The sequence below is a fragment of the Squalius cephalus genome (assembly GCF_949319135.1).
Source record: "Squalius cephalus genome assembly, chromosome: 12".
Taxonomy (NCBI): Eukaryota; Metazoa; Chordata; class Actinopteri; order Cypriniformes; family Leuciscidae; genus Squalius; species Squalius cephalus.
The window spans coordinates 26056241-26071906 of NC_137133.1; the positions used below are offsets into that span (position 1 = coordinate 26056241).

The following is a 15666-nucleotide window of genomic DNA, read 5'->3' on the forward strand; positions in this document are numbered from 1 at the left end:
GTTTTGTTTAATAGTGTGAACGTCATTACACAACCAGGGCACACTGGTGACTTCACTGCTGTGGAACTCAGCATGGGATTCAGTATCAGCTGATCTAGTTTTACTTTCACTGTAGTTCTTGACTAGTAGTAATAGTATAGCTAAGTTTAGTGTCCCTAAACCGCACCCGAATTGACAGGTTGTGCCAGCGTGGGAGAGCCGAGCCAAGGGTAAGCGGGGCAATACATGACTTGTTCATGTATGCTTACCTGGAAGGTGTACAGATCACACGGGACTTAAATGGCACTGGATGAATGATCGGGCTAGGTGTAGGTGACCCGTACCTAGTTGTATCCCATACCTGAATGTGTACTATGTCTATGATTGAGGTGGTAAAAGGATAACCCCTCGGCCTTAATCAGACAACAAACCTCCAAAATGGCAAATGAAAATCCCATGTCAGCCAAGAGGCCAACTGATTGGATGAAATGTTGTCTTTGTCAGACAGACACAAAGGAACCCCTCCAATCACCACCTACCCATCATGTTTCTCAACATGATGGCTATAAAATGATTGCCACCAACATTCCACTCTTTCACAAGATGAACAAAATGCCAATGACCCTGGACCTGGAACGACTGGTGGTGGTATAGAAGCTACTTTGAGAAGGAACCAAGCAAAGTATCACTACAATTGTCGACTTCGGTTCAACAACACAAAGTTACTTCGTGCCCAGAAGCAACAATCCGATGCTCAATGTAGTGAGACAGATGAAGGCCAAACAAAGCATCGCAGAACCATGATGCAGAAAAGTCTAGATGATCAGGTTTGCTTTTTTTGTGATAACATATCTCCTGAATCTGACCTACGTCAGGTAATGACACTGCAACTGAATGACAGACTACATGAATGTGCACAAACACTGAATGATGCTAAATTATTGTCTCAACTAAGTGGTGCTGATGCCATTGCACAGGAGCTGAAATACCATCATTTGTGTCTCATTCATCTTTACAACAGAGAGAAACTCCACCTCAGAAGGCTTGAGAAAGAGTCACAGAGTGAAACGATTCAACCAGCCATCTTTCTTATGGCTCTTTCTGAACTGGTCACCTATATTGTTGAAACCAGTCTTAATTCTGATGGTCCTTCCGCCTTCCCTCTCGCAGATACAGTGGGGAGAACAAGTATTTGATACACTGCTGATTTTGCAGGTTTTCCCACTTACAAAGCATGTAGAAGTCTGTAATTTTTATCATAGGTACTCTTCAACTGTGAGTGACGGAATCTAAAACAAAAATCCAGAAAATCACATTGTATGATTTTTAAGTAATTAATTTGCATTTTATTGCAAGACATAAGTATTTGATACATCAGAAAAGCAGAACTTAATATTTGGTACAGAAACCTTTGTTTGCAATTACAGAGATCATACGTTTCCTGTAGTTCTTGACCAGGTTTGCACACACTGCAGGGATTCTGGCCCACTCCTCCATACAGACCTTCTCCAGATCCTTCAGGTGTCGGGGCTGTCGCTGGGCAATACGGACTTTCAGCTCCTCCAAAGATCTTCTATTGGGTTCAAGTCTGGAGACTGGCTAGGCCACTCCAGGACCCTGAGATGCCTCTTACGGAACCACTCCTTAGTTGCCCTGGCTGTGTGTTTCGGGTCGTTGTCCTGCTGGAAGATCCAGCCACGACCCATCTTCAATGCTCTTACTAAGGGAAGGAGGTTGTTGGCCAAGATCTCGCAATACATGGCCCCATCCATCCTCCCCTCAATACGGTGCAGTCGGCCTGTCCCCTTTGCAGAAAAGCATCCCCAAAGAATGATGTTTCCACCTCCATGCTTCACGGTTGGGATGGTGTTCTTGGGGTTGTACTCATCCTTCTTCTTCCTCCAAACACGGCGAGTGGAGTTTAGACCAAAAAGCTCTATTTTTGTCTCATCAGACCACATGACCTTCTCCCATTCCTCCTCTGGATCATCCAGATGGTTATTGGCAAACTTCAGACGGGCCTGGACATGCTTCGGCTTGAGCAGGGGGACCTTGCGTGCACTGCAGGATTTGAATCCATGACGGCGTAGTGTGTTACTACTAATGGTTTTCTTTGAGACTGTCGTCCCTGCTCTCTTCAGGTCATTGACCAGGTTCTGCCGTGTAGTTCTGGGCTGATCCCTCACCTTCCTCATGATCATTGATGCCCCACGAGGTGAGATTTTGCATGGTGCCCCAGATGGAGGGAGATTGACCGTCATCTTGAACTTCTTCCATTTTCTAATAATTGCGCCAACAGTTGTTGCCTTCTCACCAAGCTGCTTGCCTATTGTCCTGTAGCCCATCCCAGCCTTGAGCAGGTCTACAATTTTATCCCTGATGTCCTTACAAAGCTCTCTGGTCTTGGCCATTGTGGAGAGGTTAGAGTCTGTTTGATTGAGTTTGTGTACAGGTATACAGGTAACGAGTTCAAACAGGTGCCGTTAATACAGGTAATGAGTGGAGAACCGGAGGGCTTCTTAAAGAAAAACTAACAGGTCTGAGAGAGTCGGAATTCTTACTGGTTGGTAGGTGATCAAATACTTATGTCATGCAATAAAATGCAAATTAATTATTTAAAAATCATACAATGTGATTTTCTGGATTTCCGTCTCTCACAGTTGAAGTGTACCTATAATAAAAATTACAGACCGCTACATGCTTTGTAAGTAGGAAAACCTTCAAAATCAGCAGTGTATCCAATACTTGTTCTCCCCACTGTATGTGCAACCTGTACCAGTAGCGTATCCTTTTTTCTAACAGTGGCCCTTCCTCTCTGTGGACTACACCTTGCCGTGGTGGAGAGGCTTGTGTATGAACTCCATTGAACCTGAGAGCTATGCCGGCGGGGATTTCATATCCCTGGCAAGTTTAACTAAGCTGGACAGGTCAAAGAAGAGGAGGCAGACAAAGCAGACATTATAACTATTTGACAGAAATGGTGGCCATCTTGAAAATGGTGGCCATCCTGAAATTTTGAGTGGCACATACCTTTTTCCAAAAGAGTGTTCCTTGAAGAGTATTTCTGCCTAATTGTATGCTTGCATCACCATTTTAACAATTTAAATAATTAAGGCGAGACACTACGGGTGAATAGGGTAAAAATTTAAAAACTAGCAGATATCACCATGAAACTTTCCCAGTTGATTACCTACATTAAGATGAGAAAAAAATGTATTAAAAGTTTTCTGTAATTTAATGTTTAAATGAGCAAATTAGGCAATATCTAATTAAATATGCGCTAATTTGTATATATTTAAAAAAACGAAATCTGAGTATTGGATAAAGCCAGATTAAAAATTATTTTTTCATTGTGTTCACATATTAGATGGGGAAAAAATACAGAGGCATTTATGGATATCTACTTTTGTTATCCTGTAAATCATAATATACTGTCAATAGCCTTAAAAAATGATTTTCGCCATGTTTTTTGGAATAAAATGTTATATAAATCAGGCTAGGAAAAATATATTTACAGATCCCTCTGTAAATGTCTTCATAATATGACTAGGTACAAGACTGGAAAGATTGGTGTATATAGGTGCTACTGAAGTGGAGATTTCAGACTTGGAGTATGAGAGAAAGGTAATTTTGAGAAAACAGGCTTTAAAGATTTATCATCAGCCAATGAGATTGCGCATTCAGCCCTTTTACTTTCGCGATTGGCTGCTGATAAAAAGGAAATGACCATATTTGGATCCGACAGCATTGTGCAGTGAAGAGAGAGCTTTCCAGCGATGCCTGTGAAGACAGAGAGCAGACAGAGATCGCGGATCGGCAGGAGGATTTACAACGACAACTTTTGTTGAATTTACGCAATATCTACAGGCGCAAACAGACAAAGTGTAGTAAAATAAAGATCTAAATGTGTTTTTTGGACTTTTTTTCACCACAGTCTGAAAGAAGACATGTTATTGAAGACAAATATCCAAAAATCTCAAAATTGACCAGTAAAAAAAAAAACAATGTTTTTGCCTGCCATGTCTCACCTTAATATTCGACAGGAACAGTGGCCATCTTTAAAAATGGCGACCATCTTGAATTTTTGAGGGACAAGCATCTTTTTCTATTAACATGTCCTTTAGAGAGTATTTTTGTATCAAATGTTATGCTTGGATCACTGTTTGAATAATTGATATAATAAGCATTGAATAGCAATGGCGGCCATTTTGAAAAATGGCCGCCATATTGAATTTTTGAGTGGCCAACGCCTTTTTCCAAAATAGTGGCCCTTAGAGAGTATCTGTGCCAAATTTCATGCTTCTATACCAAAGTGAACGATTTTTTTACTAATCTGCTGCACTATCACTAAACATTCCACACACATCACAATGATGATGATGAATGTTTCTTTTTATTAATCGACCAACGGATTATCGACCGTCCGCAATTATATAGATAAAAATCACACTGTCTAATATTCGCGTAACTTTTGAGCTCAAATTATAAAAAAAAGTGCGTTCATCTTTTGCATGACGCGGGCCATGAAATTAATGCCGATGGGCCGGATGCGGCCCGCGGGCCGCCTGTTGAGTATCTGTGCACTATAGGGATCTCCCAGTCACGTGACCCCTAGCCGTGTGTCAGCCATTTTGACGGTATACATCCGTCAGCTACTCACATTGGCTATACTGTCTATGGACTGTCTAATGGCAATAGATCTATTATTAGGGGTGGGTAATATATTAGGGAGTATATTATTATACTAATAATATAATTATTAGTATAATTGTTTTATAATTAGCCTAAATATTGCAATACTTTGCGCTACAGTATTGATATAATTGCGTGCGCAAAATATCTCGATACTGAACAGAATCGAGTTTTCCTCCACCACTATTATTAGCTTCAGCTAACTCTTCACGTCATGTCATCGCACTTATTAGCATCACACAAATATATATCAAGTATACAAGAGGAAGATAGGAATCATAGATCCATATGAAGCACCGCAAGTTCTTTTTACAGGCATTTAATGTGTAGAAAAACTTCCTGACATTGAGTTCGGTGACATTTACAGCTGACGTTACCTTATTCACTTCCCATCACGCTACACCAGAGCTTCATTAAAAGCATACAAAAGCAGGCTATCGGTTGTCATGGACATGTTACAAAAACTGAATAGACGTAAAAAGTCAAGTAACCTTGTCTAATTTCATCTCAACTTTATTGTATATTTTACATGCACTTTTATTATTTGTTACATTTTTCTTCTTGTACCTTATATCACAAACAGTTGGAAGCCAAGCACCACCATCAGCGTTTTGCCTGTATATTGCCGCCAACACTTGTTTCTCCGTTTTGTTTCTTTCGGGATACGGTATAAAGATAGGCCTATTCCTTTAGTATGATCACGTATCTGATCGCATCCAACTGCACAGCATCGCTCGGGCATGATAGAATATCGCGACGAGCTGCAGGATCAATGTAGTTTATACCAGAGCCCGTCTCTGTTTATACTGTCTATGAGTATCACCGGCGGTTTAGCATTTTCTATTCCGTCAAAATGGCTGCTCCAAATGGCGTGACGTCACGCGGGATGTCCCTATATTGAACTACACGTAGCTAAAAGTCAAAATAACAATTATACATGCAACCCCAGAGAACTGTAGACATGTACAAATGTATCTGAATGCATTTTTAGGAAATGTTCTGTGTTACATATTTTTACCGATTTATGCCGTCCTACCGCGACTATTTTTGGCCAGGGACACGACGTTGCCGTCGGACCAATGTTTGCTGGGAAGCTGCTGCAGTGTTAGTCTACAACTCTCTTTCTGTATGGATGAATAAGCTACTTGCTTATGTATTGTGGGGGAGATGCTTTGAGGAGAATGTTGTCATGGTGAAGTTTGACAGCCCACTGTCACTGCCTGACACGTTAATATTGAACTGTGGGAAGCCTTTGTATTGCGGAGCTCCAAAAGCGAGTGAATGACAAACGTTGCAGCAGAACACAGACAAACTGAGAGGGAAAAGACAGCTGATTTTGTACAAATAGTTTTTTAAGGGATCAATTAATTGTCTCCATTTTATTGATTAATTGGATATTGCACATCTTGATCAGTGCACAAGTCTATATAACAAATCTAACACATTGTGTGTGCAAAAATAGTTTCAAAAATGAAAGGTAACATAAATATAACTTTATGTAAGGTAACTCTAATATAACTCTAACTATTTAACTAACTAAATAATTTTAAAAAAACGACAAGACCACACACCCGACCAATCAACAATAAAATGATCTGTCAATACTTTTTTTTAATTAATTTTATTATTATATTTTGTGGTTTTAGACCACAATCATTTATTAGTATTGTGCAGAGTCTCTTTTTGCAGCCAATCCAGAATCATTTTGTCTTGGGAATGACAGATACAAGTTCTTCACAGTGGCAAGAGGGATTCCTCTTCCAGAACAGTTGTCAAGTAATCAAGCACAGTAGGGAATGCCATGATATTGCAGCCCAAACCATCACTGATCCACCCCTGTGCTTTACTCTGGGCAGCAACAGCAAAAGAGGTTAAACCTCTTTGGGGCTTCTCCACACCAGAGAAGGTGAACTCAAAGAACAATTCATGTTTCACATTGTCCACAGCCCAGGATTTGCACTGTTGGAACAAATTAATCCAAACTCTGGCATTGACAAGAGTGACCAAAGGTTGTTTGGCTATAGCAGCCCGACCATGAATATTGACACAGTGGATGTGGAGCTCCCGACGAACAGTTTTGGTGAACAGGAGAGTCGAGGTGCTCATTTAATTCTGCAGTGAGTTGGGTTTATATTTTTTTGGATACAATCCAGTAGGGGTGGGGGAAAAATCGATACTGCATAGTATCGCGATATTTTCTGTGGCAATACTGTATCGATACACGGGCGCCAAGTATCGATCTTTTATTATTTAAATTACACATGAGAATTTAACTTTGGTAGTAGAATGCTAAAAATCAATTGCTCATTCAGTCCACTAGATGGTGCTGTTTGTTTTCTGGTGAGGTCAGCGGGGTGACTGTCGGGTTGACTGTCAGCGGGGATTCATAAATTTTGGGGCATCTCGCCCGGGGGGCGGGGTTACGTCCTGCGTCACATCTCTCATGCGGGTTCTCGTCGACCAGGGTCAGCGCGCACCAGCGGGGACCCGTCAAAGATTCTATAGTTTTTCCAACCGTCACCGCACTCCCGAGTGCGAAGAGCTCTCAATGTCGTATATGCTTTCTTATGCTCGCGCTGACCAAAAGTTAATGTGTTTTCCCCCTGTGGCTCAGTGGCAGAATCTTAGGCTTTCGCGCTTGAGACCCGTGTTCGATCCCGGCTCTCGCGATAGCTACAAATTTATGCTGTTTGCTTCGGGCTCGACTTGAAAAAGGTCAAGTCGGTTAAGGTTATGGGAAATTTTGACAAATGCTGTATATATTTCCCTATGTTGAAAACATTGTATTACAAAAAAAAAAAAAAAAAACATACACACCATACATAAACAATTAACACACCATGCACACCATGAAATATATTTTTTAATTGACTTGATAACGGGTTAAGGTTAACAACGACTTTTTTTTTTTTTTTTACTGTGTATTTGTATTTGATTGAACTATTTCACTACCTGCATGAATGGGCTGTCCTGACTTATTGATTAACTTATTAATTAAATGTTCTATTTATTGTGTTAGACCACAGTCTATGGTTATGACATGACTAAAATCTTGCATTAAGGCCTGTTTCTATTTCATAATTCCACCTGTAATAGCAGTATTGAGTCTAATTAGTCGTTACTGCTTGAATCACCTAAAGAAGAAACATGAACTGGTTAACTGGAGTTTACTGTAAGTTTACTTTTCTTTTCTGCAATACAATAAGTAGGCCTAACTTTATCGAGGTAAAAGTTTCCCAGACGTAGGTCTAGGAGTGGAGAGAAGAGTGACAAAATCACGGTAGGACTGTGCAAACAAAGTAGGCTAGCTGTCTAGCATTGCCATGTCAGTGTATTGATTCATTGTCCCTTCATAGTTTGTAAGAGACATTTCAGGTTGGATGTATTTAATAAACTGAGCGAAGCCTATTCATCTGTTAATATGAAACGCGACTTGGCCATTGTAATTAAGGCTACAGCACATCTTGTACAACTTAAACCCTTGGTAGCTAGGTAACGATAAACAAACTGAAAGACCGCAATTCCTGATTTCGCTTTCGTTCACTAAACAAAGACTATGGAAATTAAACATCACTTTTCCGTCAAAAAACGTGTTGTAAAAAACATAATTTATTAGATTTAAGACCTAGGTTCGCTAGCTAGTTCCGTGCCTGCCTGTGTGCGCTATGGTGCGCGCTGACCCTGGTGGCCTGGTCGACGAGAACCCAGAGAGATGTGACGCAGGACGTAATCCCGCCCCCCGGGCGAGATGCCCCAAAATTTACGAGTCCCACTGTCAGCGTGCTGGAGGACGTAGATAAAATAAACATGGCAGCATCAGAGAAAGAAATCCCACACATAGACTAATTCGTGGCGGTGCGCCACAGAATCAACACCGGCCACATATTGCGTTTCGTTATAAAAAAATGTTTACGCAATTTAAAACACGCAGCATATTCATTCAGCGGCATTTTCTTTCCCTGCTCTCCCTCCGTCTCTCTGTCACTCACGCGTCTCTCTCACAAGCAATTTTTTGTCTCGCCAAAGCCTTATTTGATCGGTGAGTGATGTACATGACTGCTGCGCTTGCGATAATGCGCATATTACTGAAAGAACGAGCAGAGAGAGAGAGCCCCGGTCGCGCGCGCGCACCCTCGCCGTCTTCAAACTGTCTTGCTCTCTCTCACTCTCGCTCCCTCGCGCATATTAATCAAAATCAATTGAGAATTGACACGATGGTAAAAGATCGGAAGACCGAAGTTTCACGTGCAGCATTCGGGTATTTTTTCCCTGAATTACTGCTGGGTGTTGTGCAAAAAAAAAAAGAAGAAAAACTTTTACGTTGCCTTATCTTCTCTGAAAAGCGTTCCGTACATTCAGCTGACATGAAAAACACTTTCAATAAACAAAACAAAATCCAATGATGAAATGTTTTCTGTGTTGACAAATCTTGTGCGATGTCCTGACTGCCGGGATAATCACACGCGTTGTACAAGTCCGCTAATGACACGTCTGATTCGCGAACTACTCCTTTGAACCGATTCAACCAAAACAATCTTTTAGTTTAGACTGTTTGCGGTAAATGGATTTGGGTTGTCGAGGTCAAAACTCTAAATAAGATGTGAATCAAATAAACTTACTATAAATAATGTTATGTCATTGTTTTACTCTTACACTGAATGTTTGGATTTTGTGAAGGTGTGAATCATTTTTGATTAATATTTAATAAAGTTCTGTGTAACAGATTATTAACGCAGATTATTAACGGAGATTATTAAAATTGATGTGACATGAACAAACAGATGTTGACAGTTTTCCTTTGCGGACATAATTTGAATTTGGAAAAAGGTAATAAATTGCAATATATTGCAGAATATCGCAATATGTTTAAAATCGCAATAATATCGTATCGTGACCCAAGTATCGGGATAATATCGTATCGTGGTGCCTCTGGTGATTCCCACCCCTACAATCCAGGTTAGTACCTGGACATCCCTTTCAGACAGCTTCCTCTTGTGTCAACAGTTATTCCTGTTGGATGTAGTTCGTCACGTAGTGGTATACTGACATTGCCCTGGATGCCATAGCTCTCGATACACCACAAAGACTTGCTGTCCTGATCACAGATGAGCCAGTAAGACGAGCACCAACAATCTGTCCTCTTTTGAACTCTGATATGTCTCATATTATTTTGTGTGGATTGCAATATTTTATGTAAAGCTGTGCTATTGCTTACTGATGGAATTGTGATCAGTGAAGATTGGCCACTAGGCCGCGCATATATGGGCGTGAAACCTCCAATACTATATTAGCCAGTGTTTCAGTTTCATTGTCCAACCCCTGTATAACCCCTGGATAAAATAATCTTTATGCCAAAAACATGAATAAATTAAACATAACACTGGAGGTTCCAGCACTTGACTGTCACATTTACAAGAAATTCATCTGCAGAAATAATCTGTAACACTGAACAGTTCTCTTTGCTGCTCTACATTTAAACCTGTGATGCATTAACATACTGCATGGAGGTCAACCTGTGTGCAGGTCTGAGAACAGAACAGCTCATTCGCATATCAAACACACACACATACTGTTTTAATGCGTGGCCTGAAGTGACTCAGCTCAAGAACTGCTTAAAAAAATAAAGCACAAACAGCATACAGGATGTGGTTGATTGATAAATGTTAATGCATGATGAGGTTAAGGTCAAGCATGGTGTAATTATTCATAAGCTATGACGGTTTAAACTTCATTTGTAGGCTATATAAAAATACGACTTGCATTCTGATATTTGAGTAGTTTGGACAAGGGTTTTGACACATAAACTTTAGGTTTTTGACAACCTAAAGTTGGCTAAAAATCTACATGAAATTAATTCATTTTGAGTAAATTCCACATAATATGGACATTATATGTAAAATAATCCTACATTACTAATCTAGCATGACAAAATGAATTCACCATTAAACTTGCTTTGAAATGATCAGACCACATCAGTCTTGACCTAAGTAACTTAATGTAACGTTACATCTCTTACACACGAACGTAAACAACTAACAATCTTTACACCTTTTAACACAGACCCTTCGTCCCCCAGCTCTGAATATATACGTACTACTGCATGTGCACTAATTTCTGATTCTCAATATGAATGAATAGCCTAACGTTTTATGTTTTGGTTATGCTTTATTAGAAAGTAACGTTAATACAGAATGAAAGCAGCTCAATATCACCTATTCCCAAAATAATACCCATCTTAATTCCTCCACATTTAACAGCCTCCTTACCGCGATGACTCCTCTGAAAATCCGCCGTCGAGCAGGCGGACTTTACAGAACAGAACTCCGTTCACGAACGGAACCGAAGACAGCTCGTCAAGCTCAAAATCCACTCTGAACTTAAACTTCTTTTTCTTCATCATCTTGACGTCGATTGCTACCAGTCCTGTTGCGCTTGATAGTACCTTTGGTCATACGCGGTGGAGGGGCATCACTTCTATTTGCACATTTTTGGTTAAGCTCTGTTGTTGGATCTGATAGCCGTTAGCCACTAACGTTACTAGAATCTCCCTTTGCTGATGATGATGTAAGAAAGCTAAGCTAACGATGATAATAATATAGTCTAAACGAATTCTTCTGTCATCTACTACATTGTTACAGTAAAAAAAAAGATGTTACTGAAAATGGATATGTTCGTCATTGGATATGCAGCCTGTGGATGATGGACTGTTTCGCTCGGTAGAGGCTTGTGTTGTGCTGCTGCTGTATTGTGTGTTGTCGTGTAGTAGTGGAAACACAGGCGACGCTTCTTAAAGGGCCAGTCAACTCATAAACCTGGGGCTCGTTCTTCGTACGTTGCTTATTACTTACATCCGAGATCAAATGACACATCCAAGATGATATCATCGTGCTAATCATGATCCGGCTAATTGGGTTCTTCGAACTCACCTGTTGTTTATGATTAGTATCGCTGGATTGAGTTATCTGAGATAACTGCGCGTTCATGCGCTGGCTTAAAAGGGGATATGTATCGATAGTAGAAACATTGATCAGCAACGCTGCTATTGGCTGCTCAGCGTGGCCAAAGAGCGCGCACAGTTTTTCTCCTCAACAGAGCAAGAACTAATAGTCGAAGTTTATTCGGAATTTCAATGTTTAATCAAAACGCCAGGGAACACAAAGTCTGCAAAAGCCAGGAGAGAGGGCTGGCAAAAAGTAGCAGACAATTTAAATCTGTTAGAAGTGGCCATGTTAGATGTTTTTATCACTTATTAGCCTTTTTTGTATTTTAATAATTGCATAATTGGGCTACTTTGTTCATTGTAATGTCAGATTCACCACACTAGAACATGGGAACAAATAAAAGTGAAGTACAAAAATATTCTACACAGCCTAATGGTAATTTTTAGTTATATTATAGTCTCTTCTCTTCTATAAAAGGCACTGTTAAATAAATGGTTGTCTGTTTATAAAAGCAACCAAGAAAAAGGCTGAAAAAAAGAAAAGATCTTAGTAGCCTACACTGTAAAATAATTGTACAAATATTGCGGCATTAAATGAAGGCCGCATTAAAAGTAATGATGAATTGCTTTGACTTGTGAAAGTGAAAACTGATAAACTATTAATGTAAAAATATTTTGCCATGAGTTATTGATCACATTTTCCCGAATGTAGTTCATTGTAATGACATTGTGTTTTCCTCTTTTGTGCACTTTTACACAATACACCAACACTTGTATCTGTTCCCAAGAAAGTGGTGGCTGAAATATGTGCAGTAAGTGGACATTTTATAACTTTCCAAAGGAAAGAAAGTATAAGACATTGTAATGTCCATTTGTTTCCATTGCACTGGACAGTGAATAAACCCTCTCAGATAACTGTCATATGGAGGAACTAGCCTACCTGCAAGTGCATAAATAACTTTACTTAATTTATACTTGTATGCTTTATGGCTGCAATATAAGTTGCAGGATTCCACATCTACAGAAAGGCCTACAGAAGAGTCTGCACAGACAGAGGAGACATAGGCCTACAGGTGGGCAGTGTATAGCCAACTTTTCCTTTTTATTTGTTGCATGAGGCATGTGTCTAATATCTCTTGTTGCAGGCACTAGACCACTGGCTTTTCTTTACAAAGAACAATTGAAATAAAACTCAAGGAACTAAGAATATTTGTCTTTTATTAAACATTTAATGTTTTTTTTTTTTTTTTTGTTTGTTTGTTTTTTGGCAATGTTGTGTAATATGGCACATGCAACAATGTCACAGGCCCTGTCAGGTGTGCAGTGCAACCCTCAGACTTTTCAGACACTGAAATCTTCCCTTTAGTTAGCTGAAGTTCATTTTTATTGTGTGCCCTTGTCCTGGCTAGAGCTGCATTGTAACTGGTTTGGGTCAGGGAATGGGGTCATAAAACACCTGTCTACAGGAACATGTCATAATCACCTATGAAAAAATGCAGTTCTGTTAGGATCAATAAGTGTATGTAATACAGTGAGCTTGATATTTAATTGTGGAACTTTCCTTACCACTTTCAAATAATGTGCAGGAATGTGAATCTCTGAAAATTCTTAAGTCATGCACAGATCCTGACCTTTTTGCTTTCACATTTGTGATTATGGAAGATTTTAGTCAACTGCCTTTTTTTTATTTGATATAATATTATTAATCTGGAATATTAAGAATCCCAATAGTAACTGGGCTGCACATTTACATTGTGAACCCCCTTTCTGTTCACATAATCCCCTTCATTGAGGCCTTGATGGCAGCCTATAGTAGAAGAAGAGGATTTCGGAAGTCTGATGCTTGAATCTGGTGTTTGTGGCTACCTTTACAAGCCGCATTATAGCGAAGAGCAGCCGAGGCAGAAGACCTGCCTGCCGCGGACGAGGAGCCCGGACTGGCTCGAGTTAGGGCGGACTGGTGGCGCCGGTGATCTCACAATGCAGCTACGAACCGCTACGAACACAGAGATAGAGTCCGTCTGCGGCAAAGAATTTCAACGATGACAATTTCTCCTGGACGAAATCTCTGAATCAGACGAGGACACGGACGTTTGTGTTGAGAACTATCCTAGTTTCGCACCGCATATGTTCTGACTGAACATCCAGGTACCATGCAATAATTCACCTTTTCGAAAGAAATACAAACGAGGAGTAATGCACTATATGAGTTCGCCAACTAACTAGACATTTTGTGTGAATGTGAAATGAATTTCAAGCTCTGGTAGTAGCTAGCCTTGTAGACGGAAGAGTGATTTCTCTTATAGGCAGATATGCGCTTTCTGGATTAGTGGGAGTGGCTTGCGGAGCTGTGCAATGTGGTGCATTGTGGGAGTTGTTGTCTTTCATACAAATGCGTTCTGAAGTTATTTTTTGTCTTTTCTCGGTCACGAAGGCACCAAATTCAAAAATTATTTTACATTTCGACTACATATATGACCCACTTTAAATAAAAAACAATGTTCAAATGGGTGAAATGACCCTTTAATCAGAGCCCGTCTCCTATTAGACATTCTCTGTCTTAATGAATACTCTTAACGTCTACATTGCATATATCAATGAAATCATTTTAAACAGATCAAGTACTATTGTGTTAACATATTACAGCTATTTTAATAAAGGTGTGAATAGCAATACAATGCCTAATTTGCTTACAGTCCGACTTTTGAACTTTATTCCTTTTTTATTATTATTATTTATTCGGGACACACTGTCACACACACATACACACCTATGGTTTAAGGAGGTCTGCGCGGGACTGTTTTTTTTTTTTTCTTCTTTTCGTCCCGCTCCCACAAGGTTCAATTCAGCAATTAAAATACACCCGCATTATTTCCCGACCTGACGGGTCCGCAAAATTTAGATCTAGTTTCCAGAATCTCACATTCAAATGTCTCTAACGGAAATTTGAGAGATTAAGTAGCAGCCTATAACAATTATAAATGCTTTGTGTTCGTGTCAACATAAAATATTATTTTAACATTGTAGGCTACTGTCAGCAGAGAAAAAAATGTCACAGAAAAAAATAATGAAATATAAATAAATTAAATAGGACAAAGCCTATCACTCAAATTGTTAAGCAACATAAACGAAAACCATATTGCCCTACTGACAAATGAAGCATGCTATTTTCTGCCAACTATTTCAAACATCCTTGCAAAAAAATAATGTTGTTTATTATTTATTAACAATGGTTTCAGTACCAAACAGCTCCTCAGAGCTAGGAGCCTACAGGTGGTCAGAATGAAGTGCGGATACGCTGTCAAAAGATGTCGGGAGTGGGCTATTGTCAGTCAGACCGCCCGCTCCGTCCAAAGTATAGGTACCTACAGAGTTCCGACCGCTACCGTCTTTATATTTTAAAATTGAATCCCGCATGATTCATGCGCGTTTTACACAGTATGCGGCGGTGAAATCGCCGCGCGGCTACGGCTTTTCTCAAGTAGCCTAGTGGAAGAGTTTTGTGCAGCATTTAGTGCAAATATTTTTTATCAGGTAGGCTAATACATATTATTTATCAGTGTGTTATAGGCCTACCCGAGTAAATAATAAGTAACGAATGATACACGGGGCCTATTTGTAAACCGTTATTGTAAAATAAAAATAGGCTGAAAAAAAATAAAAAAAATAATCCAAAATAATCCGGCGGGCCAGGAAATATTGCTGGCGGGCCAGTTTTGGCCCGCGGGCCGCCTATTGCCGACCCCTACCAATCACGTTAGTGAAGCCTGAGTGATATACTGTAATCGGCATGGTCATGATTGTATGATCTTCATAAAAAATGATGATAGCCTAAAAAAAAAATTGCTTAAAAAAAAACTGCTTTACAACATTGGGTCTTAAGTGGCTTGGAAATGCCAAAAAAAAAAAAAAAAAAAAAAAACGAGTCACGAGAAAAAAAAACATCTCAGAAAGTGCACTATCGCGCTGCGCTGGACTTCCCGTATCAACTCCGCTTATGAAGCCGCGATCTAATCCTGTTTACATGAAATAAGCCTGCTCCCGAGCAGGTTTGA

The 15666-nt window shown here is 39.8% G+C and overlaps 1 protein-coding gene across 1 annotated transcript in view; it reads right to left on the bottom strand.

Moving 5' to 3' along the window:
• fam102bb (family with sequence similarity 102 member Bb) overlaps window positions 1-11430 on the bottom strand; it is a 41825-nt gene extending 30395 nt beyond the window's left edge. Inside the window, exon 1 of the mRNA XM_079887766.1 lies at window positions 10938-11430. Coding sequence (XP_079743892.1) covers window positions 10938-11071 — 134 coding nt within the window. The 5' untranslated portion in view covers window positions 11072-11430. The remainder of the gene's footprint in view (window positions 1-10937) is intronic.
• Window positions 11431-15666: the final 4236 nt, after the last annotated feature.